The sequence below is a fragment of the Myodes glareolus genome, chromosome 22 (genome assembly GCF_982192425.1).
Source record: "Myodes glareolus chromosome 22, mMyoGla1.1, whole genome shotgun sequence".
Lineage (NCBI taxonomy): Eukaryota > Metazoa > Chordata > Mammalia > Rodentia > Cricetidae > Myodes > Myodes glareolus.
This window is the reverse complement of record NC_142047.1, coordinates 54,977,335-55,002,194: the sequence shown is the minus strand read 5'-3', so window position 1 is coordinate 55,002,194 and position 24,860 is coordinate 54,977,335. Positions and strand designations below refer to the sequence as shown.

General features: G+C 49.2%; 1 protein-coding gene across 2 annotated transcripts in view; it reads left to right on the top strand.

The window, feature by feature from the left end:
• Positions 1 to 5,754: 5,754 nt before the first annotated feature.
• The window catches only part of Egln1 (egl-9 family hypoxia inducible factor 1), a 36,523-nt gene continuing 17,417 nt past the window's right edge, over positions 5,755 to 24,860 (top strand). The window contains exon 1 of one of the 2 annotated variants that reach the window (XM_087900599.1): positions 5,755 to 6,803. In XM_087900599.1, coding sequence (XP_087756725.1) covers positions 5,982 to 6,803 — 822 coding nt within the window. In that variant the 5' untranslated portion in view covers positions 5,755 to 5,981. The remainder of the gene's footprint in view (positions 6,804 to 24,860) is intronic. The other variant, XM_087900597.1, reaches the window with a different exon arrangement.

Genomic DNA, 24,860 nt, shown 5'->3' with positions numbered 1-24,860 from the left:
CTGTCCTGGAGCTTGCTATATAGGAGCTATATAAGCTATAGAAGTTGGGGCTGGAGAGATGACTCAGAGGTTAAGAGCACTGGCTGCCATTCCAGAGGTCCTGAGTTCAATTCCCAGAAACCACATGGTGGCTCACAATCATCTGTAATGAGATCTGGTTCCCTCTTCTGGCCTACAGACAGAACACTGTATAAATAATAAGTAAATAAATTTTTAAAAAGCTATACAAGGTATATGAGATCCAGTGCATGCTTAAAATCCCAGTACTTGGGAGCTAAAAGCAGATCAAGAGTTCAAGGTCAGCTTCAGCTCTGTTGTGAGTTTGAGTGCTGTCTGTGCTACATGAGACCCTATTTCAAAAAAAGCAAACAAAACCCTGAGGCCTGTAAGATGGCTCAGTGGGTAAAGGCATTTGCTACCAAGCCTAATAATCATCATGTAGGAGAAGAGAACCAGGTAGTGGTCCTACGACTGCTAAACAAGCACCATGACACACATGCCCCTCATTACACAAGCACATATATACATACACAATAATAATAAAATTCAAATAAAACCCTAAAAAAGTCAACAATAACAAATCTGGGTATGATCCTAGCATTCAGAGACAGAGGCAAGTGGAGCTCTGTGAGTTCTAGGCCAGACTGGTCTTCACAGTTGAGTTCCAGGACAGCCCCAGAGCTACATAGTGAGACCTTGTCTCAAAAAAACCCAAAAAACAAAAACCAACCAACCAACCAAACAAACAAACAAAAAACCAAGCCAGGCGGTGGTGGCACACACCTTTAATCCCAGCACTCTGGAGGCAGAGGCAGGTGAATCTCTGTGAGTTCGAGACCAGCCTGGTCTACAAGAGCTAGTTCCAGGACAGGTACCAAAGCCACAGAGAAACCTTGTCTCGAAAACAAAACAAAACCAAAAAAACAAACAAAACAAAAACCCCCAAAATTGAAAAATATACATTATATGTAATCGATATATAATATGTATCTAAGCAGGTATCACCCAGATATTGGTGTGGTGTGTAACAATCATTGTAGCAGTGGCTCTTAACCTTCCCAATGCTGCAACCCTTAAAACAGCTTCTCATCTGTGGTGACCCCAACCATAGAATTATTTTTGTTGTTACTTATAACTGCAATTTTGCTACTATTATTCTGATATGGTGAAATGTTATATGACGACCCCTGTGAAAGGATCCTCAGACCCCAAAGGGGTCAAGACCCACAGGTTGAGAGCAGCTTCTCTGGGAAGACAAAATGTTTCAGGGCTATAGAAACCAGCACTGAACAGTGTTGTGTAGTATGCCCAGGTACCTTAATAAAGGGCTTGTGATTAATTGGGAGGGAAATCTTACTCAACCTGCAATAATCCTTGGCTGCCCTCAAGAGATAGACCACCACCTGCTTCAGCTGCTGCAGTCACCCTAATATTCTGAGGAAACCTGAAGATCAATTAGGCATTCCTCTCATGAAGATTCATCACCTACAGACAAGTGGTTATCAGCAGACAAGCAGGCTCGCCCCACTTCTCAAAATGCCTCTTCTGGGCGTGGAGGCCCATGCCTGTCACTCTAGTACCCTGAAGGCTGGTGAAGAAGCCCAGCTGCGGGTCTGAAGGCCAAACTGGGCTGCTGTGGTGTGGGGACCTCTCTGAGTTCAAGGCCAGCCTAGCCCACAAGAGCTAGTTCCAGGACAGTTAGGGCTGTTACACAGAGAAACCCTGTCTTGAAAAACAAAACAAAACCAAACCAGCCAAAATCATGGGGTTGGGAATGTAGCTCAGTAGGCTGAGTGCTTACCTAGTATTCTCGAAGCCTTGGGTTCCACCCTCAGTGCCACATAACCCAGGCATGGCGCCCGCACCTATATTTTTGCACTTTGCGGGTAGAAGCAGGAAGATGTTTATGGTAATTCTTAAGCATATAGCAAATCTGAGGCTAGCCTGGGCTACAAAAGACTATCTGAAAGAGTGGAAGAAAAAATATTATTTCTTGGGTCCAGCAAAATGGCTCAGTGGGTAAAGACTCTTGCCACCAAGCCTGAAAACCTGAGTTAGATTCTTGAAACTCATGGAATGGAACAAGAGCACCAACTCCTACAAGATGTCCTTTAACCTACACACACACACACACACACACACACACACACACACACACATCTTTGTTTTGGTTTTTCCGTCTTTCTTCATAGATCCTCCTGCCTCTGCCTCCTAAGTGCTGGGATTGAAGGCATACACCACCATGCTTGGTAGAATAAATGTTTTCTTAAAGAAAAATTTTAATGAAATTTGGGCATAATTTTTTTTTGGCAACTTTAAAATCCTAAACTGTTAAAGTTTGGTCATGGGTACATTTTCCTGGACATAAAGTCTCATGGAACGATTTATTTTCACTAGAGACAGAGTTGGCAGGAAGGAAGTTCACCGTGTGCCTGGCAGATCCCCTTTCATGGACAGCAGGTGCTGCTTCCAGTCACGCCCATGTGTGTGCGCGTGCATGTCCCAAAACTAGAGTTAGAAAATGGCTCTGATTTCCAGTCCCTTTCCCCAGAACTCAGAGACTGCCTTCCTGTTTATCTTGGTGAAATGCCTGTGTTATACTGGCCCTCTGTATCGTATTCAAGCAAGATGGTCACATGGAGAAGTCGAGGTCCTTAGTCACAGCCAGGCATTCTGTTTCTTAGGTGGAAAAGACACTATTCTAAGAATGTTTTAAGATATTCAGGATTTAGGGCAAATTCAACATTTTAAGAAACTGAACTTCTCTCAAAGGCAAGTCCTCTTCACGGGCTTCCTGAAGAGCCCAGAGTCATTTCCTCCTGTGTGTGTTTGTGATGGGGGGTGGGGGGGGCTGAGGAATGCAGGGTGAGGCAGGAGGATCCTGAATTTGAGGCCAGCCTGGGCTACAAAGAGACTTTGCATATGTTCTGCAAACTGTGTCCTCAAGCCGCACTGCCAAATCTCTTTTTACGTTAATTAGTCTGAGCCGCTGGGTCTCATTAACTTGTCGAGGCTGATCTTGAACCTGCTCTGTAGCCCAGGAACACTCTGTAAGCAAGACTTAGATTTTCAATCCTCCTGCCTCAGTCTTCCATACAGCTGGGGTGACAGGCATATGCCACTATCACTTCCTGGCTTAACTCCCCCTTGGAGCCCATGCTTCATCTCGTGTCCACCTTTAAGGCTCCCATCAGTTCTCAGGTGCTACTGCTTAACTCAGGGGAACATCCCCGCCCTGAGAACAAAGGGGATCACTCAGACAGCCAATCAGCTGTGGTTCAGCTCATCACACAGGCGCTGAGAAAGAAGCACTTGCTTTAATCTCCGAACTGTATGTCTGACTTATGATTCTATACGCTTAATTGCAACAAGAAGTTAACAGACTTTCTTCTGGAACGTTTGTCGTTTGAGATGGTGGGCCTGGAACTTGAAACTCCTGTGCCTTCGGCCTCACAGGTATCGAGACTTCGGGCTGGCGCCGCCACACATAAGCCAGGCCTGACTTATAAGTCAAACCGAGAGTCTGACTCTGACATCTGTAAGTAGAATTAGATAAAAGCAGAAGGCCGCGTAGAGAGGTAAACAGCCGACATCACAGGAACCCAATAATAGCAACCGTCTAAGAAACTGTCCGGGCCGGCGGCTCAGCAGGATAAGATACTAGCAGCCACAAGTGACAACTTGAGTCTGATCCTAGCAACCTGCATGATGGAATAAGAGAACCTTACTCCTAAAAGTTGTCCTCTGACCTCCAGAAACACATTGTGGATTGTATATGCCCACTTACATACATACACTTACAATTACAATTACAATTGTTGGACTATGGGAACAACCTTAATGGCTACAAATAAGTAAATGAAGAAGACTTGTAACAAACGCCCCAGGTTTGTTGCTGTCCGCTAAGAATATTCCTGCTCTCATCAACAGTTAAAACGTGTACCTATTCTAGCAAAAGGAAGCCTAAGAACTCTTTGATCTTATGTGTATTTACTTACTTTTGGGGAGAAGAAGTTATTAGGGACCAAAACTAGGCCCTAGACATGTACAAGGGGCTAGATGAGCCACACACCCAGCCCTCTTCTTGTGTTTACGTTAGTTTATGCATTTCAAAAAATATTTTTTCCTTTGGTCTTGAACCCAGGACTTTCAATAATCGACCTGTGGACTCTACCACTGAATTACACCCCCAGTTCGAAACGGTTTTTATTTTTGCTTTTGAGAAGGATCTCATGTAGCCAGCGTGGCCCCTGCATAACCAAGGATAATTCCTGCCTCCATCTCCCAAGGGCTTGGCATTACAGGTTTATACCACCATGCCTAGCTTTACATCTCTCTGCATTTCTGAGCTGCTTTGCTTGGGATTTTATTCGAAGGGCAGAGTTAATAAGACCTGTTTCTATGTTCCCCTGACATGCACATAGCCCCTCTCCTGGGGACATTTCAAATTCTGGTTTGTTATTTGTCTGAATGGCTACACTCAAATATGTGTCCAGTATACTGTGATAAATGCTTGTGCCTAAAGTAGTCCTGCTGTCTGTTTGGGAGGCAGGGTGACAGTGCCCAACTCTGCAGTCCTGGCTGATGTGGCTTACCATGCAGAGTAGGTTGGTCCTGAACTTGCAGAGATCTCGCTTGTCCCTCTCCATTGCTCTCCAGTTAGAGGTCAGTCTCTTTATTCTTACTACAAATGACAGATGGAAACAAAAGTCTCTGATTTGCTGTGTATGTGTGTATGTATGTATGTATGTGTTTGAGAAAGGGTCTCTCTGTCCTGGAAATCACTATGTAGACCAGAATGTCCTCAAACACACAGTGATCCTCTTGCCTCTGAGTGCTGGCATTAAAGACTTTCGCTACCACGTCAGGCTCTGGGAGGTTTTAAGGTTTCCTAAAAACAAACACAAACAAGTATGTTCATCTCTAATCCCAACACTGTGGACAAACAAACAGAATCAAGACACTGAGCTGGCTAAGCGGGTCCATGCTAATCACCTTACCATTGTGGCAGAGGAGGCAGTCCTGTGTGAGGACTACCGGGCTGCATCTCAAAACAACAAAGAAAGACCGTATTAATCCTCACAATACAGATACTATTGCAGATTCTAAAGCGAGATTTTAACATCGTGTACAGAGTCATCCACGTAATAACGCTCTTGAGAGCTTCAGGCCTGAATGCGGATCTGGAACCGAGCCCTGAGTACCTTACTTAACCCGGGAGGTCTCGAACCGGAACCGGGAGAAATCTCAGAGTTTAAGGACGCCAGAAAACCAAAATCAAACAAAGCAAAACCAGAACCTGGCCGGGGGTTTCAGGAGTTGGTTCCTGAGCGGGCTGCCCGGGGAAGGGGAGGGGGGGGGGCTTTGTTGTGCCCTCCGTGGCCTCCGGGGAGCGGCAGACCGGGAGCGCGCGGCGGCCGGCCCGGAGCTCGGAGCGGCTCAGCGAGCTGTGTGAGCTTCCGTTTCCTCCTCCGCGATACCAAGGTGGCCAGGACTACCGCGCAGCAACCCCGGAGCGCTGCCCGCGGGCCCCGACAGGCAGGTGGAGGCGCGCGCGCGTGCGCGTTCAGGCGGCGACGCGCACCCCGGGCGGAGCCGCGAGGCGGAGGGGAGGGCGGAGGAAGCGGCGCGCCCGCCCGCTAGGCCCGGCCCGCCGCGTGCGCGCGGCCCCCGCCCTCTCCGCCCGCGCGCCGGGTCGCCGGGGCCGTGGTGTACGTGCAGCGCGCGCGGAGCGAGTGGCGCCCGCAGGCCCGCGCCCTGCCCGCCCGCTCCGACGCAGCCGGCTGGGCCCGCCCGCCCAGGGCGCCGTGCGCCGCGCAGGCCGCGCTCTCTCCGGCGCGATGCGGCGCTAGGCGGCCCCGGGCGAGGCAGGCGAGGCCAGGGCGCGCGCGGCCTCCCGCAGCGGGCGGCGGCCCCGGGCGGGCGCCCCGACGGCCCCGCCGCCGCCCCGCGCCCGGCCCGCGGCCCGCCCTGACGCGGCCATGGCCAGTGACAGCGGCGGGCCCGGCGTGCTGAGCGCCAGCGAGCGCGACCGGCAGTACTGCGAGCTGTGCGGGAAGATGGAGAACCTGCTGCGCTGTGGCCGCTGCCGCAACTCCTTCTACTGCTGTAAGGAACACCAGCGCCAGGACTGGAAGAAGCACAAGCTCGTGTGCCAGGGCGGCGAGGCCCCCAGCGCGCAGCCCGCGCCGGCGCAGCCCCGCGTCGCGCCCCCGCCCGGTGGGGCCTCCGGAGCCGCGCGCGCCGGCGGGGCGGCCCGGCGCGGGGACCGCGCGGCGGCCTCGCGCGCACCGGGCCCCGAGGACTCGGCACAGGCCCGGGGTGGCCCCGGCCCGGCAGAGCCCAACTCCGAGGATCCTCCGGCTAGCAGGTCTCCGGGCCCGGAGCGTGCCAGTCTGTGCCCAGCAGGCGGCGGCCCCGGGGAGGCGCTGAGTCCCAGCGGTGGGCTGCGGCCCAACGGGCAGACCAAACCCCTGCCCGCGCTGAAACTGGCGCTGGAGTACATCGTGCCGTGCATGAACAAGCACGGTATCTGTGTGGTGGACGACTTCCTGGGCAGGGAGACCGGGCAGCAGATCGGCGACGAGGTGCGCGCCCTACACGACACCGGCAAGTTCACGGACGGGCAGCTGGTCAGCCAGAAGAGTGACTCTTCCAAGGACATCCGGGGGGACCAGATAACCTGGATCGAGGGCAAGGAGCCCGGCTGCGAGACCATCGGCCTGCTCATGAGCAGCATGGACGACCTGATCCGCCACTGTAGCGGGAAGCTGGGCAACTACAGGATAAACGGCCGAACGAAAGTAAGTGTCTGGGGCTGACGACCGAAGGAGGGTCTGTGAGGACTACCCCTCCGCCCTCGCAGACCTGGGGCGGGCGCTCTGTCTTAGCGTGGTTGCTTTTGTCCCTTTTAGCCCTAGTGCAGACCCCGCTGGAGTCCTGGTCACTCCTGAGGGCCACTGGGATACCTGCTACCACGGGTCTAGGTGGTGCATCTTGCCCGGGTGCCCAGGCTAGTTGAAAGCCCCGCGGTTTTCAGCGCGCACCCGGCTCTTATTGAGAGCCAGACGCCGTGTGTGTTTAGCTGGGAGCCTTGTCAACCGCCCCCAGAAAGGCCCATTTAAAAGCCTGTGGTCGGAAGACTCCCTGTATTCAGGAAAAGCTTGGCGGCCTGCTCCCCCTCCTTTTTGTAGCTTTATCTTGTTGGTTGTCCCTACTGTTTTGAAACCCACTACCAAACCGGGAAAGAGGTGTTTCCGTTCCCAGGACTCATAGTAGGTAGGTTACGCTCAGAGCACAGGTCCCCTCTATTCGCTTTGTTAATGTGATCCTTCTGTTGAAAAAGAGCTGTTTTTGTGGCTTCCTGGATTTTTTCAATTTTTCTTTTTAACAAAACCCATACGGGATTGGAAGTCGGAGGGCTCCTTTTAATCTTAGGTTTGGTGGGATGTTTTGTTTTTTTAAATTTTATTCCTCTTACCGTGGCAGTTCCTTCCAGGCTCCTCCTCCCTCCCTCCTGTGGCAGACAGCGGCTCTCCTCCACTTTTCCTTTCCAGATCTGAAGCTTTTCTTTGATTCACTCCCCAGGGCCAACCTGACCCACCCTCACACTACAGTCAGTTTGAGTTTTGAGAGGTTTTGGAAAGCCCTGACACACAAAGTTTCTACACACAGGCCCTTCCCAGTAGTTATTTCTTGTGCAGGTTTTGAACTATGTTGACAGCCGTATGGGACTGTCAGACCCAGCGTGTATGGGAGGGGAAAATACAGTGGCTGTAACGAGCAGGCTAGCTTTCCAGGTCAGTACTGGAGGGGGCACCTGTCTTCATATCAGGTGAGAGCGCAAGAAAAATGTTGCTGAAGATTAAGTTTCATTCAGTCGATAGAGCGCTTGTCCATAAGCCATGCCCGTACTTCATTGACCCCAGTTCTCTGGAGCTGAAGGCAGAAAGATCACAAGTTTGAGCTCCGCTCCATCTCCAGTTGGAGGTCAGCCTGGGGTACGTGAGATCTGTCTCCGAAAGTACAATCAAATAAAGCCGGGAAGGGCATGGAAGTCTGATTGGAACTCAGTCTGGGCTTCTTGTGAGATTTTCATTTATTTTTAAAAAGAAAGGCTGTCCTGGGTCACATATCTGAATGTCCCCTTCTCTCCAAGAAAGAGCTACTGGTGGGGGGGAACAGTCTGGAATAAGTTTGAGTGAGGGGCGCAAGGAAGGTGGTTTCCTCTGTCTGTCTGGACCAGCTTTCCTTAGTTGAAGTGATAGCGAGCCTCTTCCCTCCTGCTGCCCTTCGTCCTGCTCTTAGGGGAGAGCCAACAGCCTGGCTTTGAGGTCTGAGCTGTCTTGGGAAGCTGTTGAGAAATAGACACCCTCTTTCCTCAGGGATTGAAGTAGCCGAAGGAAACAGTGCTAATTTAAGTCACTTGACTGGAGGTCTTATCACGGGAGCAAGGACTAGCGTCCTAGCAGGAGGATGGGTTTGCACTCTGAATTTGAGCTGACGCTTTCTTTATTTCAGGGTCTGGGAATGATCTGAAGGACTTCCTTTCATGGAACCTCACGTTTTAAAAATTACGTTTATTACTTATTGTGCGTGCGTGTGTGGTGCAGGCTAGAGGACGGCTTTCTAGAATTGATTCTCTTCCTACCAAGTGAGTCCTGGGGATGAAACTTACGATATCAGACTTGGCGCAAGTACCTGTACCTGCCGAGCCATCACACCAGACCACTATTGAACTGATTGGCGGAAAAATTATGGGTAATCATGTTTGAACCTGTAACTTACGTATTTTTTTTTTTTAAGTACTGCTTTTGAGCACGAGGACACCAATTGCACGCTCCTCCCAAATATTCGGCAAATAGGCTGCAGACTCGGCTCTGCACAGACACTGTCACGGAGCAGTGCCGGCCAAGGAGTAGCATCCCTGACTTACATCTGGGGTAAGGGTCGGCTCAGACTAGGCCAGAGCCCACCATTCTCAAGCCAGACTTGGAGCCTATTTTTCCTGCCGCACTAGATGTAGGGAGACATCAGGTGAGAATGTGTTTTTCCTCACTGAGTGTATGACTGGAACTTCAGTTCTGATAGACATTTCTGTTGATGGTGAGGGTCTGGTTGTGTGAACTTTTGACTGTGCAATGTTTGCTCTGTATGCTTCAAAGCAGCTGTGTCTGTAGCCACTGAGTCATGCTCCTAGGGGTGGTCGGAATGAGGCTTTAACGTTTGATTGCTTTCGGGAATATCTTTGTATTTGTGCCGTGAGAGTGGTGTTGAGCTTACTTCCAGTGTGTTTCTCACTTTGGCTTTTGAAGCAGTAGCGCCTGTCAGTGCTTGGTCCCCACCTCTAGGTTAGAAGAACGAGGTCACAGATACACTTCTCTCACTGGAAGTTCTGTAAGATAACTATGATTTTTTTGTTTGTTTGTTTAATTTTATGTGTATGAGTGTTTTGCCTGCCTGCATGTTTGTCTGTGTGCTGCATATGTTCGGTGCCCAATGGAGGCCAGAAGAGGGAGTTGGATTCCTTGGGAGTGGAATTACCGATGACTGTTGTTCACTGTGTTGGTGCTGGAAATTGAGCCTGGGTCTTCTAGAAGAGCAGCTAGTGAGGGCTCCTACTCACGGAGCATCTCTCCAACTCCCGGATACCAAGCTTTAAGTCACGTCTTCCACTTAAGCTCTGAGTTCTCTGTCACTTACAGCATCGACATGTGTATTAGGACATGGACATAAAGTTGTGAGACTTGCCAAGTTAACTTCCCCAGTGTTTGCTCAGACATGCGCATCTGGCCACTGCTTATCCACCCTCTTGAAAAGAGGAACCCCCAAGGGAAGATGAAGTAATCCAGGAGAAAACCAGAAACGTGATTGTTGCCACTGATGTCACCCAGCTCTCCTCTCCGCTCCTCTCTCTGGGATCCTCACCCTTCTCTTGCCCTTAAGCTTCCCTTTAACCTCTTACCCTTTCTCACATCCTTCCTTCCATCAGGAAAGCTCACGGTGACGTCAGCAGCAAGGAGCCACAGTCTTCCCCTTGTACAGAGCAATGTGTGAGCACTATCGGGAGCCACAGGCGCTTTCACTGGGTAGAGAGAAGTGGTGGAGAGGAATGGGACCCGCGGGGGCACCATGCTCACCTGCTGCCATTTCTCTGGAGGAAAATGGTCCTCATTGAGATTATAGTGGCATCAGGTGTCGGGGCACACCAGGTCTTAAATCCTAGCACTTGGAAGGCAGAGACAGGTGGATCTCTGTGAACTCAAGGCCACCAGAGCTACAGAGTGAGACCTTGTCTCGAAAAGGAAAAAAAAAAAGGCTGAGTCAGGAGAATAGTGAGCCTGAGACTAGCTTGGGTTGAATAGAGATACCTGTGTCCGAGAAAACACAAAACAAACCACTAAAAAGTAGAATTGCTAGAATTGAAATGTGTGTAATATTTTTAAATTTAGTTCCAAATTTCCCACGTTCATTTAAGAACGTATATAAAGAAGAGCTGTTGGGGATACAGATCAGGGCTGGTACACCTGCCTGGCTTGCGGAAGGCAGCCAGCTCCAACCCCAGCACTGCAAGGGGAGAGAGAGGGGAAAAAATAATAGGATGAGAGGAACGAGCACCTTCTACTGCTCACTCAGATTCTTCGGGTGCTGCCGTTAATTAGGCGGCTCTGGGCGGCTTTTAGAGCAGAGAATAGGATGAGGACGATCCTGCTGCTTTATTGCAGCGACCCCAGAGATAGGTGCAATCCTCTTAGATGATAAAACCCTGCAGTGAGAGGCAAATACAGGCCTGCGCTGTGCTGCACTGGGTTCAGACTAAAGCCTCCTGACCTGTGAGAACTAAATCTCCTGTTTGTCGGCCTCAGAAGAACAGACCCAGACAGCGGTGTCTGTCCCTTGCTGTTTTGGCTTCCTTCTCTGGAGCAGCGATTCTCAGCCTTCCCAGTCTGTGACCCTTGAACACCGTTCCCCTTGTTGTGACCCCTCCCCCCAGCCATAAAGTTATTTTGTTGCTACTTCATAACTGTAATTTTGCTACTGTTATGAATCATAAATATCTGGCATGCAGGATATCTGATGTGGAACCCCAGGTTGAGAACTGCTGTCCTTGGACATAGAAATGGGAGCAGCCTGCCAGCGGTTGATAGCCACATCAGCTGATCCCTGGCAACTGCGTAGGAGATGGTCCTTAAAGAGATTAGGAGGTCACCATGGAGTCAGGTGTGATGGTACATACCCTTAAGTCCAGCACTCGGGAGGCAGAGGCAGGAGGATTTCTGTGAGTTTGAGACCATCTTGATCTGTATAGGGAGTTTTAGGCCAGCCAGGACCACAGTGAGACCATGCTTCACAGAATACCTTAGTGCTGCTGAGGAAGGAAGGACAGCATGCAGGTTTCGTGTCCCTGCTGGTTCTGCTGGGAGAGCATGACTGGCTGTGGTTTGGGGCTACTTGCTTAGTGTCTGTGCGCCTCAGTTGGTATTGACAGTACTGTCTGCTTCTCACGCTTGCTGTGAGGAATCTGTGACCTGCACACAAACAATGCGCTGTCCTGGAAAGCAGTACACTGGACTTTATTAGCTTTCACTCTTCCCATGTAAAAAAAAAAATCACCAGTTTTCTGATTCTTTCTTTTCTTAGTTTATTTGAGACAGAGTCTCACTGTGGAGATATAGCTGTCCCAGACCTTGCTGTGTAGACCAGGTTGGCCTCACAGACTCAGATCTAGCCCTGACCCTTTCTTTAAGAGATTACCGCGTTCCCTGTCCCTCCACCTCTTGTAAGCTGGAGAAAAGAGGCTTAGGTCCTTTTTTGACCCAACCACTCCCCTGGCATACAGACACACACATACACGTAAGCATGCATGGGTGTACATTCACACACATTCATGCATATGCTTTTTTTTCCCCCCCAAATAGAAAATAAGTTCTGGAGAGGCTAAGTGACTTGCTCAGTGGAGGACTGGAGCTGTTAGACAAGCCAGCAAAAGTGGGTTCAGCCCTCTCTTCTGTCCACAGTTTCCTGTGGAACTGATTTTACTCTGTTTTTGCCATCTCTGGGGGGCACTGAACATGTGACGCACATTTTTGCTCCTTCCAAACACTTCAGCTAGTCTGATGCTCTAGCTTGACATCCTTCTCCACCCTGTCTGTCCTGTCGCTGCTGGAGCCGAGTCTCCTGAAGCAGGCTTCCCACTCCCTTAGCGGACAGGTCTTCCCGCTGTCTCTTCCCTTCCTCCCCCAGCCTCTTGTTCGTCCATGATTTTGAAGGCTGTGCTTTTTCTAGTGTGTCTTTGAGTTGCTGTTATCATCTTGGTTGTTTTACTTAATTTTTCACTTTGGGCCTTTCGTTCTAACAGATTCTTATATACTTTTCTTGTTGTTCAGGGAATGAACTTCCTTAGGATGCCCAGAAAGCACTCTACACTGAGACAGGCATTCGCGTAGTTAAGACTAGCCTCAGACTTGCTCAGCAGCCCAGTCTGGCTTCCTGGGATGCTAGGCTCCACACCTGTTCTCCTAACTGCTTTGTCCTAGCTTGTCCCCATCTTCTGTTCATTCCATACTTGGAGTCACCTGTGGGTGCACAGATGCTGTTCGGATCATTTATAGTGCTGTCCTCACAGCTTGTCTTTGGCTCTGCATCCAGCCACCCAATTCTCCTTGCAAGGTAAGCCCACCAAAGATCACCACACAGACACCCTTAAGGCCGAAAAGAAAGTCTTTATTGCCAGCCAGCAGCTGCACAAGGAATTCTCCCAAATCACACAGCTCTGAGCCTTACAGTTCTGTTTCACACACAGAAAACCACATCCTGGTTGTCAGCATCAGTTTAGCAAGGACTGGAACTTCAGAAGCCGGAATGCAGGGTTTGTACATTTAGAGGCTTTGTCCCCGCTGTGGCAGGTGCTGGGGTCTGTGTGCTGGGTCTTAGGGTCAGAACAGTGCCCCTGACGTGGCAACAGTCTTACTAAGGTCTGGGGGCCTGTTGCGTTCTAAAAGAAAACAAAAAAACTTGGCAGATGCCTCACCAGAGTCTTCCCCTGCCAGTTTATTTCATTTCACATTTCCTGACTGAAACTTGACCTCGCTGATTCACACAGCTGAGGGTGTCCTGGGTGCTGCAGGAGTGCCTGTGTGAGAAGGACCTACACCCGGCTCCACACCTTGCTTCTGGCAAGTTCTGCTCTTCACTGACAGTGGGGAAGGCTTGGTCCCTGGCCACAAAGGAAGTCAGCCAAAAAGCCACAGAGAACCTTCCAAGAGCCTAAAGCCCCCACCTTTCTAACGAATCATGGGGGCACTTCCTCCCCTGCACCCTGTTTTGTTGCTAATATAATTGAATTATGCTGTGCCAGTTAATGCTAGCTCACCTCTAGGTGTGTGCCCATGGTGTTACGTCATTCATGGTCCTCAGTTTATCTCTATTTAGTCTCTTTCTGGATAGAGATAGGCCTTGAGCAGCAGCTCCTCCAGCCTCAGCCTCCCGAGTGCTGGGGGTTCCGGGTGAGTACAGCATTACTCTTCCCCTCCTTCCTCTGGTCTGTACTCTTGCTCAGGGTGACCGCAGGCTTTAGCAAGCACAGGTTCTGGGGTTTGCTGGTTTCAAACCCTTACTGTCCCTGGTTTCTCAGGGTTTTAGCCATATTCTGTACCATGGAAAGTGTCACCTTCCTGCTGCGTACTTCAGGGGTACTACAGTACCTCAGAAGTGGGTGTGACCTGGACAGTGGTGTGCCAGAACCCGGACTCTTCAGACACACCTGCAGCAGCAGCCACGGCTTCATCTGGAGGATCTGCAGAGTCCCGGATCAGTCTCCCATACTGGCAGCTGACTGACCGTATAGGGTAGAGAGAACCCCACCTGCATTTTCGGAAAGCTTGGCAAAGTCAGTGTGATTCATACTGATCGCCCCTGTGTTAGAGGGCTGAGGACTTCTATGTTTATATAGCATCTGCCTACATACAAAATGATACTATGTGTCTGCCCGTGTGGGCCTCCAGCTGCCTGCACAGGGAAAGCTCTGAGCTAGAGTTGGGTGGACATACAGGACCAGAAAACTGGTTGTCCATAGACGAGGAGAGGTTTGCCCAGAGGAGCTGTCGTTCTGGAGACATTTCAGAGGCAGGACCTCCCTTCCCTCTGTCAGTCACGATGTTTTTACTTATTTTAAGAGTCTCCTGATTGGCGTGGCTTACTTGGCAGAGTGCTTGCCTAGCATGCACAGAGCCAGGGGTTCCATCCCCACATAAACTGAGTGTAGTGGCTTGTGTCAGCCACCCCAGCACTTGGGAGGGCGAGGAGCTCAAGGCCACACTGAGTTCAAGACCAGCCTAGGCTGCAAACCCACCTCTCTTCCACTTCCATATCAAGCCTGCCGAAGGCCTCACCCTTTCCCGTGTCTTTCCCTTCTGGTCGCTTCTGACTCCTGCTGCCTTCCGTGCTTTCTCTGTGGCCTCCTTTGTCCCTTCCCTCTGGGCTTCTGCAGCTCTTGCCGTGTTGAAACGATGCAGTGTCCTGCAGCTTGCTTCTTGCCCTGCTGTGGCCCTCACACCTGTCACACCCTCACAGCAGGAAGCCATGGGGGGGACGGGATGACACACAACACCTTGTCTTATCAAGTGAGTATTCCCATCTGAAATTCTTCCTGGACGCCCTAATTGAGATTTTAATCATTTTATATCCCTCATACAGTATTGTACTGTGATTTTGCGTTTTGTTTTACGATTTCTTTGCCATGCACAACCTATCGTAAGTCAACCCAACACTGAAGACTAGGGAGACGGCACAGTGGTTAAAGCGCTTGCTCTGCAGGTAAAGGGATAGGCATTCCCACCTGACCCTACGTGTTTTTCATGTGACGTGGTGGTCTGCCTGTAATCCCGGCTTCAGAAGGCACATGGGACCCAGATGCGGGCTGGCTAGAGAGACTAGCTGTTTAGGTGAGCTCTGTGTTTAACTGAGAGGTGCCATGCTCAAGGATAGGGTGAAAGGACGATGAGGAAGACTCCTGACACCTGCCTCAGACGTGTGCATACGCACATGTGCCTGTGCACACCTGAATACAAATATGCACATGCACAGATAATGAAAATGGCTGCCAACGCTTACAAAAACCTTACTTAAAGCTTTGGGTGCACTTGCATATGTCTCATCTTTGATATCAGGACACAGTGTTGTCATCCGAAGTTTGTGCCTGAGAACTACACAATTGCGTGCACCCTCCTGGGGGCAGGGCAGACCTCTCCTTGTGTTTGAAGTAAGTTTATCACCAGTGTCGGGTTGCATGCAAGGCTATCATGAGGCATGTGACCTTGGACCCCAGGTTGGACATGCTCAGAGGATGTGATCGGGTTACTCCCCAGCACAACCAGTGAATCCCGTCTCTGATGGGCCTCCATCCTGATCCTGTCCCAGCCATTTAGACCGTACACCTCTAGTGTCTGGACTAAGTCTCCTCCACACATGTGTGCTTCCCCCATGCCAAACCAGTTCACATCTCCACTAATCTTTTGGAAAAACTACAAAAAACAACCGCTCTACTCCAGGTCTGGAGAAATGATGGCTCGGTGGGTCAGAGTGCAGACTTGAGGACCTGAGTTTGAATCCCGAGCACCTAAGGTAAAAAGCTGAGTGTGGCCACATACACCTGTCACCCTCCTGCTATGGGGGCAGAGACAGAAGAATTACTCGGGTTACTGCCAGGAGACCCCTCTTCAAGGCAGTAAGCTGGAGGGTGATCCAGCAGGATACCTGACATCTTCCTCTAGCCTTTGCATGTGCATGCTCGGCAATGTGCACACACTCGAATGCATGCACATACCACACACACACACACACACACACACATACACACACACACTCACTGTCCTTCATGCCCACTGTGGTAGTGTACACCTAGAATCATAGCATGTGGGAGGTGGAGGCTTCTGGAAGGGTCAGGGTCATCCTCACTGCATAGGAAGTGCAGGGTCAGTCTGAGACCTCACAGGCGCAGTGCAGAGCACCTGTGATGTCACCCTGACCTGGGCAGAACCCACCAAACCTGTGTTTTCAGTGTGTGACACATGCTAGCACTTAGTGACTGACCTTGCCTCTCCCTCCCTGCACCACCTGCCGAATTTGTCTCAATCCATAGGAGCCTTTTCCCCCTCAGGTCTGTGGGTCTTTGCTGTTATAGTCAGCCCCCCTCTTTGCTTACTATGTTGTTCCTGACCCCTAATTTTCCAGATAAAAATAGCGCAGGCCAGCCTGGCCTTAAACTATTTTTAACTCCCAAGTACTGGGAGAAAGGTCTGCTTTGAAGATGAAATGAAGTTCTGTGCCAGTCCCTATGATAGGAGCCAGGCAGGGTTCTGATGACCTGTCCCCTGCATAGGGGTGGCCTATGTGCCTGCCGCCTCACCCCACCCACCAGTGCCTGAGAATCTGCAGGAAATGCCCAGTCCTCAAGTTAGCAGCTTGTAAGGTGTGGTGTTGAAAGTGACCTCTTGGACACAGGCCTTCAAGGTGACCCACAAGAGAAGGCCCTGTGGCCGGCATGTGGTCAGAGTTAGCATCCCCTCCAGCTGATGCATGGAATATTCTAGAGCACAACTCTGAACTTCAGGCATCACTGTGGTGTTGGTATGCATTTAGAGCTGTCATGGACTTCATCTCAGCCACGTTCAAGGCGGTTGAAGCGTTTAACACGGGGCTGGAGAGACACTTAGGAGTTAGGAGTTTTAATGTTCCTTCCAAGGATCTGCTGTGATTCAGCACAGCTTCCGTGCTGTGCAGCTCACAACAGTCTGCAGCTCCAGCTCCAGGGCATCCGCCATCCCTCTGTCCTCATAAAAGGGTTTATTTAATAAAAGAGGGCATGTCCTTAACCCAGGCACAAAGTGACTCTCTCAGGGTCAGGAAGCCTTCTGGTTCTGGGCACGTGTCTCGATTCCGATGTTACATTGACTCCAGAAGTGGCTGACGGAGCTATGTATGACAGGCAGGCATGGCAGAGACCCAGTTGGCCATTTACTTCAGTTTGAATTTGATAAACATTCAAACTTTTTTACTCTTATATTTCACCCACCATGACTGGGGAGATGACCCAGAGGTCCACTGTTGCTCTTGCCGAGGGCCTGTGTCCAGTTCCCAGCGACCACATGGCAACTCACACTGTCTGGGACTCCAGGTTCAGAGGATCTGCCACCCTCTCTGGCACCATGAGACAAGGCATACACATGGTGCACATACATGTATATGCCCGCAAAACACTCAAACATAATCACTAAATAAAAAATACTTTTAAAAAAAGTTCTACATCTTAATTGTGCTTAATTTTGGCTTTTAGACTACAATCATTCTCAGAGGGCTGCTAAGGCAGCCCTGCAGGCTGGCTCCTAATTTTGAGTGTAGACCGTATAGGTGTCTGATGGAAATTGTCAGCTTCTTCTCTAAATGACTGTGTATAGTTCACAGCTCATGTTGACCCTGTGTGGAGTCCCTGTGATAGGGGCTGGAGAGATGGCTCAATGGGTCAAGGCACTTGCCACCAAGCCTAAGAACTGGGGTTTGATCCCCAGGATCCACATGGTGGACGGACAGGTTGTCTTCTGACTTCCACATACATGCCACGGTGTGTGGTCTGCATCACACACAGACCCAAAATAAATGTAATTTTTTTTTTAAAGTTCCTGTTATAAGGGTATCCCAAAAGACTCAAACCAAGGGACAGAGTCCCTAGATTGCCCAGGCTGGCCTGGGACCTGTAGTTCTCTTTCCTTAGCTCCCTAGTATCTGGGATTACAGACATGCCCCACTCATGCTTATTGAGCTGTTTTTCCGGGTGTCTTTTGCACTGTGTGCTGTGGGCAGGCATGTGAATTAAGAGAGACTCAGCCATGCATGTATGTAGGCTTCAGAAGTTGGCTTTGTACAGCTTCCTTACAGAAGCAAAGCCATCTGTGTATGCCAGTACGGAAGCTGTGACTTGGGGTGTCTGACCAGGGCATACCTTTGTATAAGCATCACTAGGCCAGTCCTTGCTTTGGAATCCAGATACGCAGTTTTACCATAAAGGATGCAGTCACTTTGTTACTAGGAATGGGTACTGGATGGCCATTTCTCCTTTTCCTCTGCCTGTTTGCTCTTCTCTCTCCTCATGGCATATGTGCAAGTATGTTTTACTTTTGATTCTGCCTGTAAGTGGCATCGCAGGACAATTCGTCTGAATTTTTAAAGATAAGGGTGCCTGAGCTGGGTCACCCTTACTGACAGAAACAAAGCCTGGGTTCATTTTGTTCTGCTTGTGTTAAAGGCAGTTCCTGTGATTGCTGGCTCCGAAGCATCCCTTGATGTTTTGGTGGAAAGGTCTTTATAATATGTAAGGATGATTTTCGGGGGGCAGGGGCTGGTTTCCAGAAACCGTGTTTCAGTGTTGTGTGGTGTGGAAGGTGTTTGGCCCCGCAGATGTTTCTTGTGTTGGAATTGTCTGGGAAAGGGAAGGTGACCGCTGACGGAAGCCGGTGATGCGCCGAGGCTCTGGTGGCTCTCCACGTGCAGCAGGTTCCTGGCTACTGGCCCAGGAGCTCCATCAGTGAATTGGAAGCAATATGAACCTAACACAAAAAGGGTAAAGGAGCTGCTGTCTTAAGGAGCTCTGAGAGAGGTGCCTGTGTCTTCAGTGAGACTTTCTCAAGTTGTGGCTCCTAGGCCTGGGTGGCGGTGGCTCGCTAGCTATAGAGCAGTTTCATCTGTCCACGTTAAAGACAGGGTCTTCACCAGGACCTGAGCTTGCCGATTAGGCTAGTCTGGCTGGCCAGTGAGCCCAAGAGTCCACTTGTGCAAGTACAGCCGTCTTTTTATGCGGGTGTTGGGGAATGAACTTAGGTCCTCATGCCTACATGGCGGTCCCTTTACCAATTGAGCCGCTTCCCCAGCCCTGGAGTCAGGATTCTTGGTTGGCTTTTACTCGGGCATAGAGCCTTCTGTTTAACTAAAGCCTATCTGTTGTTGCTTGGGCAGCTGGCACATGGCCTGGGCCTGGTGAGAGGGAAGCTGATCTGTGGTTAAGGGCATCGTGTACTCATCACACAACCTGTTACGTCACGGTTGCCGAATGATCCGTACATATCTTACTGACAATGGCGAATTTCAGTGACTAGAATTGCATGTAAACACTGTTATGGGTATCACATTTGAAGGCTGGAGTGTGGGGGGTCAGATCTCACCCAGATAAGGTGTTCTGGTTCTGTGATAAATACATAGACTTGATTGCTTTGTAATTTGTCACTGACAGTATTTCTCACCAAAGATTCATCTTTATTTTATGAATGTTTGCCTGTATGTGTGTTTGTGCGCCATGTACGTGCCTAGTGCCCTTGACATCCAGAGAGGGCGTCAGATCCCTTGGAGCTTGAGTTACAGATGGTTGTGAGCCTCCTTGTAGGTGAGGGAACTGAAGTCAGGTCCTCTGCAAGCGCAGCGGTGCTCTTCACCACTGAGCCGTCTCTCTGGCCTTTAAGGTAGTTTAAATTGTGGATACTGCAACTTCCTTAAGTTGGCTTTGTTTGTTGCTGAGGATCATAAATTAATGAGGGTGCTTAGGAGTAACTGCCATGTTCCCCTCCCCCATATGACTTCTGTCCTAGTCTCACCTGCTGTTGACTTATCTTCAGACTGTGGACTGACAGCCTCACTGTGGAATTCTCATAGTAAAACATATATTTTGAAAAACCTGTGTTACTTTTGACTTAAGAAATTGCTTGTGGGTTCAAGTTTTTGTTTGATTTGTTTTTCTTCTAAGATTTATTGTTTTTAATTATGTGTACATATGTGTAAATTGCTGGCATCCAGAGATCAGGTCTCCCTGGAGGGTACTCACATTCAGCCTGAGCTGTCTCTTCAGGCCCTGACTGGTTTTTTGTTGGTTTATTGTTGTGCTTTGCACAGGAGACAGAAGTCTCCTGTAGCTCAGGCTGGTCTGGGTTTACTGTGCAGCCCAGCCCGGCCTTGAACTGGGGACGATTCTCTTGTTTATCCTCCTGAGTTCCTCAAAGTGGAAACAGCAGGCCTGTACACTGTTGATTACTTGTGTATTGGAAGAATAGCTTTTTTATTGACACCGGATACAACTGTGTTATCCATTTACAAAACCTCTCTAGTTGAAGTTTGGCTGTGTGTCCATATATGGCCTTTTCTTGTAGAAATATATGCTATTAGGTATATGTGTAAGAATAATTGTATGATTCAATATGGCCTGAGTCTCTATCCTCAGAGCTATTGCTTCTTCAGAGTTTGGGTATTGCAGGTGTGTATTTCAGCTGTAGAAATCTTGCACATCATGGGGAAAGGTTACTGCTTTGTGACTTTGTAAGACTTATTATTGTTGTAAATATATTGCCATGCTCTAAACTATAGGAAGCAAAGACTAAAAGAAAGGAGCAGTGGGCAGATAGCTGCTTGTGGCAGAGGAGCCTTCAGTACTTATTTCTCAGTCCTTGTTAGAACAAATAGATCTCAGCCTGTCACCTGGCCTGGGTGTAACAATGGGACACTGAGTACCATGTGTCCAGCTGTGACCTAGGTCTCAGCAAACACAGGATTGAGGCCATGCAGAGCATCAGTGGTGGAACTTAACAATTCTAGGGATTTTTCAATAACTGTGAATCAAAGAAGACATTTCCAGATTGGTGGAACTGGAAGAGGAACTCAGAAGTAGATGCATGGCTGCAGGATTGTATGTGTGTGTACGCGCGCACGTGAATGTTCAGACAGAGGTCTCATGAAAGCTCAGGCAGGCCTCTGACTTACCATGTAGCCCAGCATGGGCCAAATTTGTGGTAATTCTCCTGCCTCAGCCACCAACGTGCTGGTATGATTGATGTGAGCCACCATGCTTGGTCCAATTGAGTTTTTTCTATTTAAATTTTTATATGTGTGTGTGTTTTGCTTACATGTATATATGCACTACATACATGCCTGGTGTCCTCAAAGGTCAGGAGAGGGCATTGGATCCACTGGAACTAGAGTTAATACCAGTTGTGAGCTGCCATCTGGGTGCTAGGAATTGAATTCAGATCCTCTACAAGAACAATAAATGCTTTTAACCACTGAGCCATCTCTCCAGTTCATATTACAGCAGAATAAAGAAGCCATGACTATGCAGTGCAGCATAGTTCTTGTTGTTCTAGTGGATGGTGCTAGAATGCCGTCTGTGCGGACAGGTAAACCTTGACACTGTGTGCATTGTGTTAGCTCAGCGGGTCGTGAGCCCAAGTGTGAGCCCCAAGCCTATAAGGTTTACAGGAAAACATAAGAGAAAATCTTTATGAACTTAGATAAAGGTATTATCAGAGTGCAAAAGAAGATGGGCTCTTAAGAAAAACATTGAAAATTGGATTTTGTCAATATTAAAATATTTTTGCTTTGCTGTAGCCAGGCAGTGGTGGCACTGCTTACCGAGGATGCCACTAAGGAGCCAGAGTGACAGATGGGAGCCAGTAGGACGGTCTGGCTAGTTAGCAGTGTTTGCACAGACCTGACAATTGGAGTTCAATATCTGAATCCCACAAAGTGGGACTCCTGAGAGTTGTCTCTGATGTCACACACACATCCCATGTGACATCTAAATAATAGAAATAAATATTTTTTAAAAGATACCAGTCTAAAAAGGTATGGAAGAGATGGCTCAGAAGTTCTTGCAGAGGACTTGGGCTTGGTTCCTAGCTCCTACACGATGTTTAAAACAGCTGTAATTCATTTCTAGGTGATCCAGTGACCTCCTCTGACCTCCTCAGCGTAAGGCACACACACAGTGCACATACATATGTACAGGCAAAGTACTCTTAAACATAAAATAAATCCTTTAAAGATCTCATTAAGAACATGAAAAGACAAATTAGGGAGAAAATATTCACAGAATGTGAGGTATTTGCATGTGGGAGTTGTATGAGTTTCTTCTGACTGAGAGATTAGGTATACAGGCTGGAGAGATGGCTGAGGGGATGAGCGGTCCTCCACAGGGAGTCTATTCCCTTCCTAGCTCTTGTCCAGTGGCTCACAGTGACCTACAGCTCCAGCTATGTGGGATTTAATGTCCTCTTCTGGCCAGGGCAACTGCACTCAAGTGCACAAACCCACACAGACACATTAAGTAGGAAATCAAACAAAATCTCCAAAACAAAACAAGAAAACCCCTAAAAACCCAGACATAAGAGAAACAACCCAACAGAGGTCTGAAAAGCTGTTTCACGGAAGGGAGTAAACACCAGTGGCCGGCTTGAACAAAGCCCAGAGTTCAGTCCCTAGAACCGTAAACCAGGCATCACCTGCAATTTGTTACACACTTTGGAGGCAGGAGGACCAGGAATTTGGAGCCATGGCATCCATAAGCTCCTGCCTCTCATCTGACTCATTGTTAGGGAAGAAGAAACCTCAGCATCTCTCTAGCCTGTGTTCGCTCCCTTTCTGTCTGTAAGCTCCTCTACTTGGTTGTTCTCCTTTCCCTTCCTTACTCTGATGCTTCACTTATAGAGAGGCCAGCATGCAAGCACTGGGATGAGGGGCCCAGCATAGCAAGGATGTGGAGCTACCTACTCCATAGTAGGGTGCCACAAGTATGTATTGGTTACAGGAATGCAAAATGGCATAGACACATTGGAAAAATAGGTTGGCTGTGGCTCAGAAAGTTAAATATAAACTCATGGTGTGACCCAGGAATTCCACTGCTGAGTAGCTACGAAGAGAAGGGAAAATGTACTCACCCAAACCCAGGAGCCTTTCATTCATTATGCCCCAAATCGGAGCCGATAGATAAATGGCATGCTGTGCATGGGATTCCTTGTCCTTGATAAAGCAGAATGACCCTCCAAGTCAGCTAATAGAGGCCACACTGTTGAGGCCCTGCTGTTGGGATGTGTGCTGAGGCCGGGTGCTGTCAGGGTAGCTCAGTTGTAGATGTGGTTGGGTTATTTCTAACTTTTGGTTGCAATAAATCATTTGTAGGTTTTAGTTAGGAAACCACTCTACAAGTAGAATCGCTGCATTGGTGTACAGTTCTGTATGGACTCTGCTGATGTTCATGAAGGGTGTTTGTGTCAGTGTTCTCTCTACCTAGGTCATCATTGTTGTTTCCCATTTTATAGTTGAGGAAGCAGACATAGAATAATTTAAAACAAAACAAAACAAAAACCAACTTGTTGCATATTTCAAGCCAAAAAGCCACACACCAGAATCAGTTTGAGTGTGAAGCTGCTGTAATCCCAAAACTCAGGCTGAGGTAGGAGGATAGCATCAAGTTCAAGGTCAGTCCCAGCTAATAAGTTAAAAAACAAAAACAAGGAAAAAATGAGATAAGTTTGATAGTTTGAGTGATCAAAACAAGCTTTTCTCGTGTGTGTGTGTGTGTGTGTGTGTGTGTGTGTGTTTTGTCTATCTGTCCATCCACAAGTCAGAGCTCAACATGAGATGTCTTCTCTCCTTGCTTGCTCTCCACTTCTGAGACAGGGCCTCTCATCTGCCTGGATCTCACTGATTCACTGGAGTTCGGGGTCCTGTCTCTACCCCTCCAGGGCTAGGGTTCCAGGCCGAGAGCCAGGCTTTCACATGGACACTGGGGAGCCAAATTCAGATCCTGTATTTACCTTTGTGCAGTGAGCACTTTATCAACTGAGCCATATCCCTAACCCCTCTTTTCTTTACTGAAATCATTTTAGCAAGGTCCCATCGAAATGTTATTTAATTTAAGCAGGGACTGGTGCATTCTCAAGGAGAACAGCAGCCATTGGCTGAGGGAGTGGGCGCGCGTGTGGATGTGATTGTTTGAACAGACCACCCTCCTGTCACAGGCCAGTTCAGATAGAGCAGGCGGCACAGCCTCTGCAGCTGTGAAAACATCTCATAAACTCCAGGACTGTCAAGGCCCCAGTGCGCCCAGGGCCAAGGCGCACAGCATCCTAATACTTGAGTCTGAGAAAACTGAGGCTGAGGCCGACAAGGTGACTCAGCAGATAAGGCCCCTGTCACATAAGCCTGATGACCAACTTCCATCCCCAGGACCCGTCGGAGGTGGGGAGAAAGAACGGAGACTCCCAAAAGTTGGCCCTAAAGTCCACACACGTGCTGCTCACTCGCTCTCTCCACCCCCTCTCTTCCCCTCCCTTCTAATCTCAATAAATTAAAACAAAAGCAAAACCTTGGGGTTTGTCATCTTCTCAGTTGAAAGGAGTTGTTCAGATGTGGTTCCTACCTCAGGTACCCAGAATGCTCGTTACCTCTCCTGAACGCCTCTCCAAACCACTGGTCGGTGTTCTTCAGCACACTGACCCCATTTAATCCTTCCCCTTTCCCTAGGGTGTCTGCAGTATGGGGCACTGTCTGCCTTTACTTCCCTGTTCCTCGACCTCCTGGTGTGAACCTTCAAGTGCTGTTTGGAGACAAATCTTGTGAAACCTGCTTTTGAAAGTCAAGGCTGCTCTGAGTGGGTCTGCCTTCCTGTCCTGCTCTCCCTCCTCCTTAGCACTGTGCAGCTCTTGACCCTGGAGGAGGATCTGTGTGTTGTTTCAGACTGAGGCGTTCAGGAGTCTGAGAATACGAAATTTGGCATCAGGCAGCTAGGGTTCAGAACCCTGGCCTGCTGATGGCTCGCTGTATGATGCCAGTGGGCCACCTGCCTCCGTTTCCCACTAGAGATTTGATCGCCACCACCATCAGGAGATGAGGAGCTAAGCAGGGGCAAGCGCTTTTGTCTTTTCTCCTATTTGTTCACAGGTTCCAGACAGCCCTGGCCTTCTGTAATCTCTGACTGTTCTTTCTGTGCTTGTTCTTTTTCTTAACAGTTGCAAGTACACACCAGTGCACTGCCAGCATGGCTGTCTTAT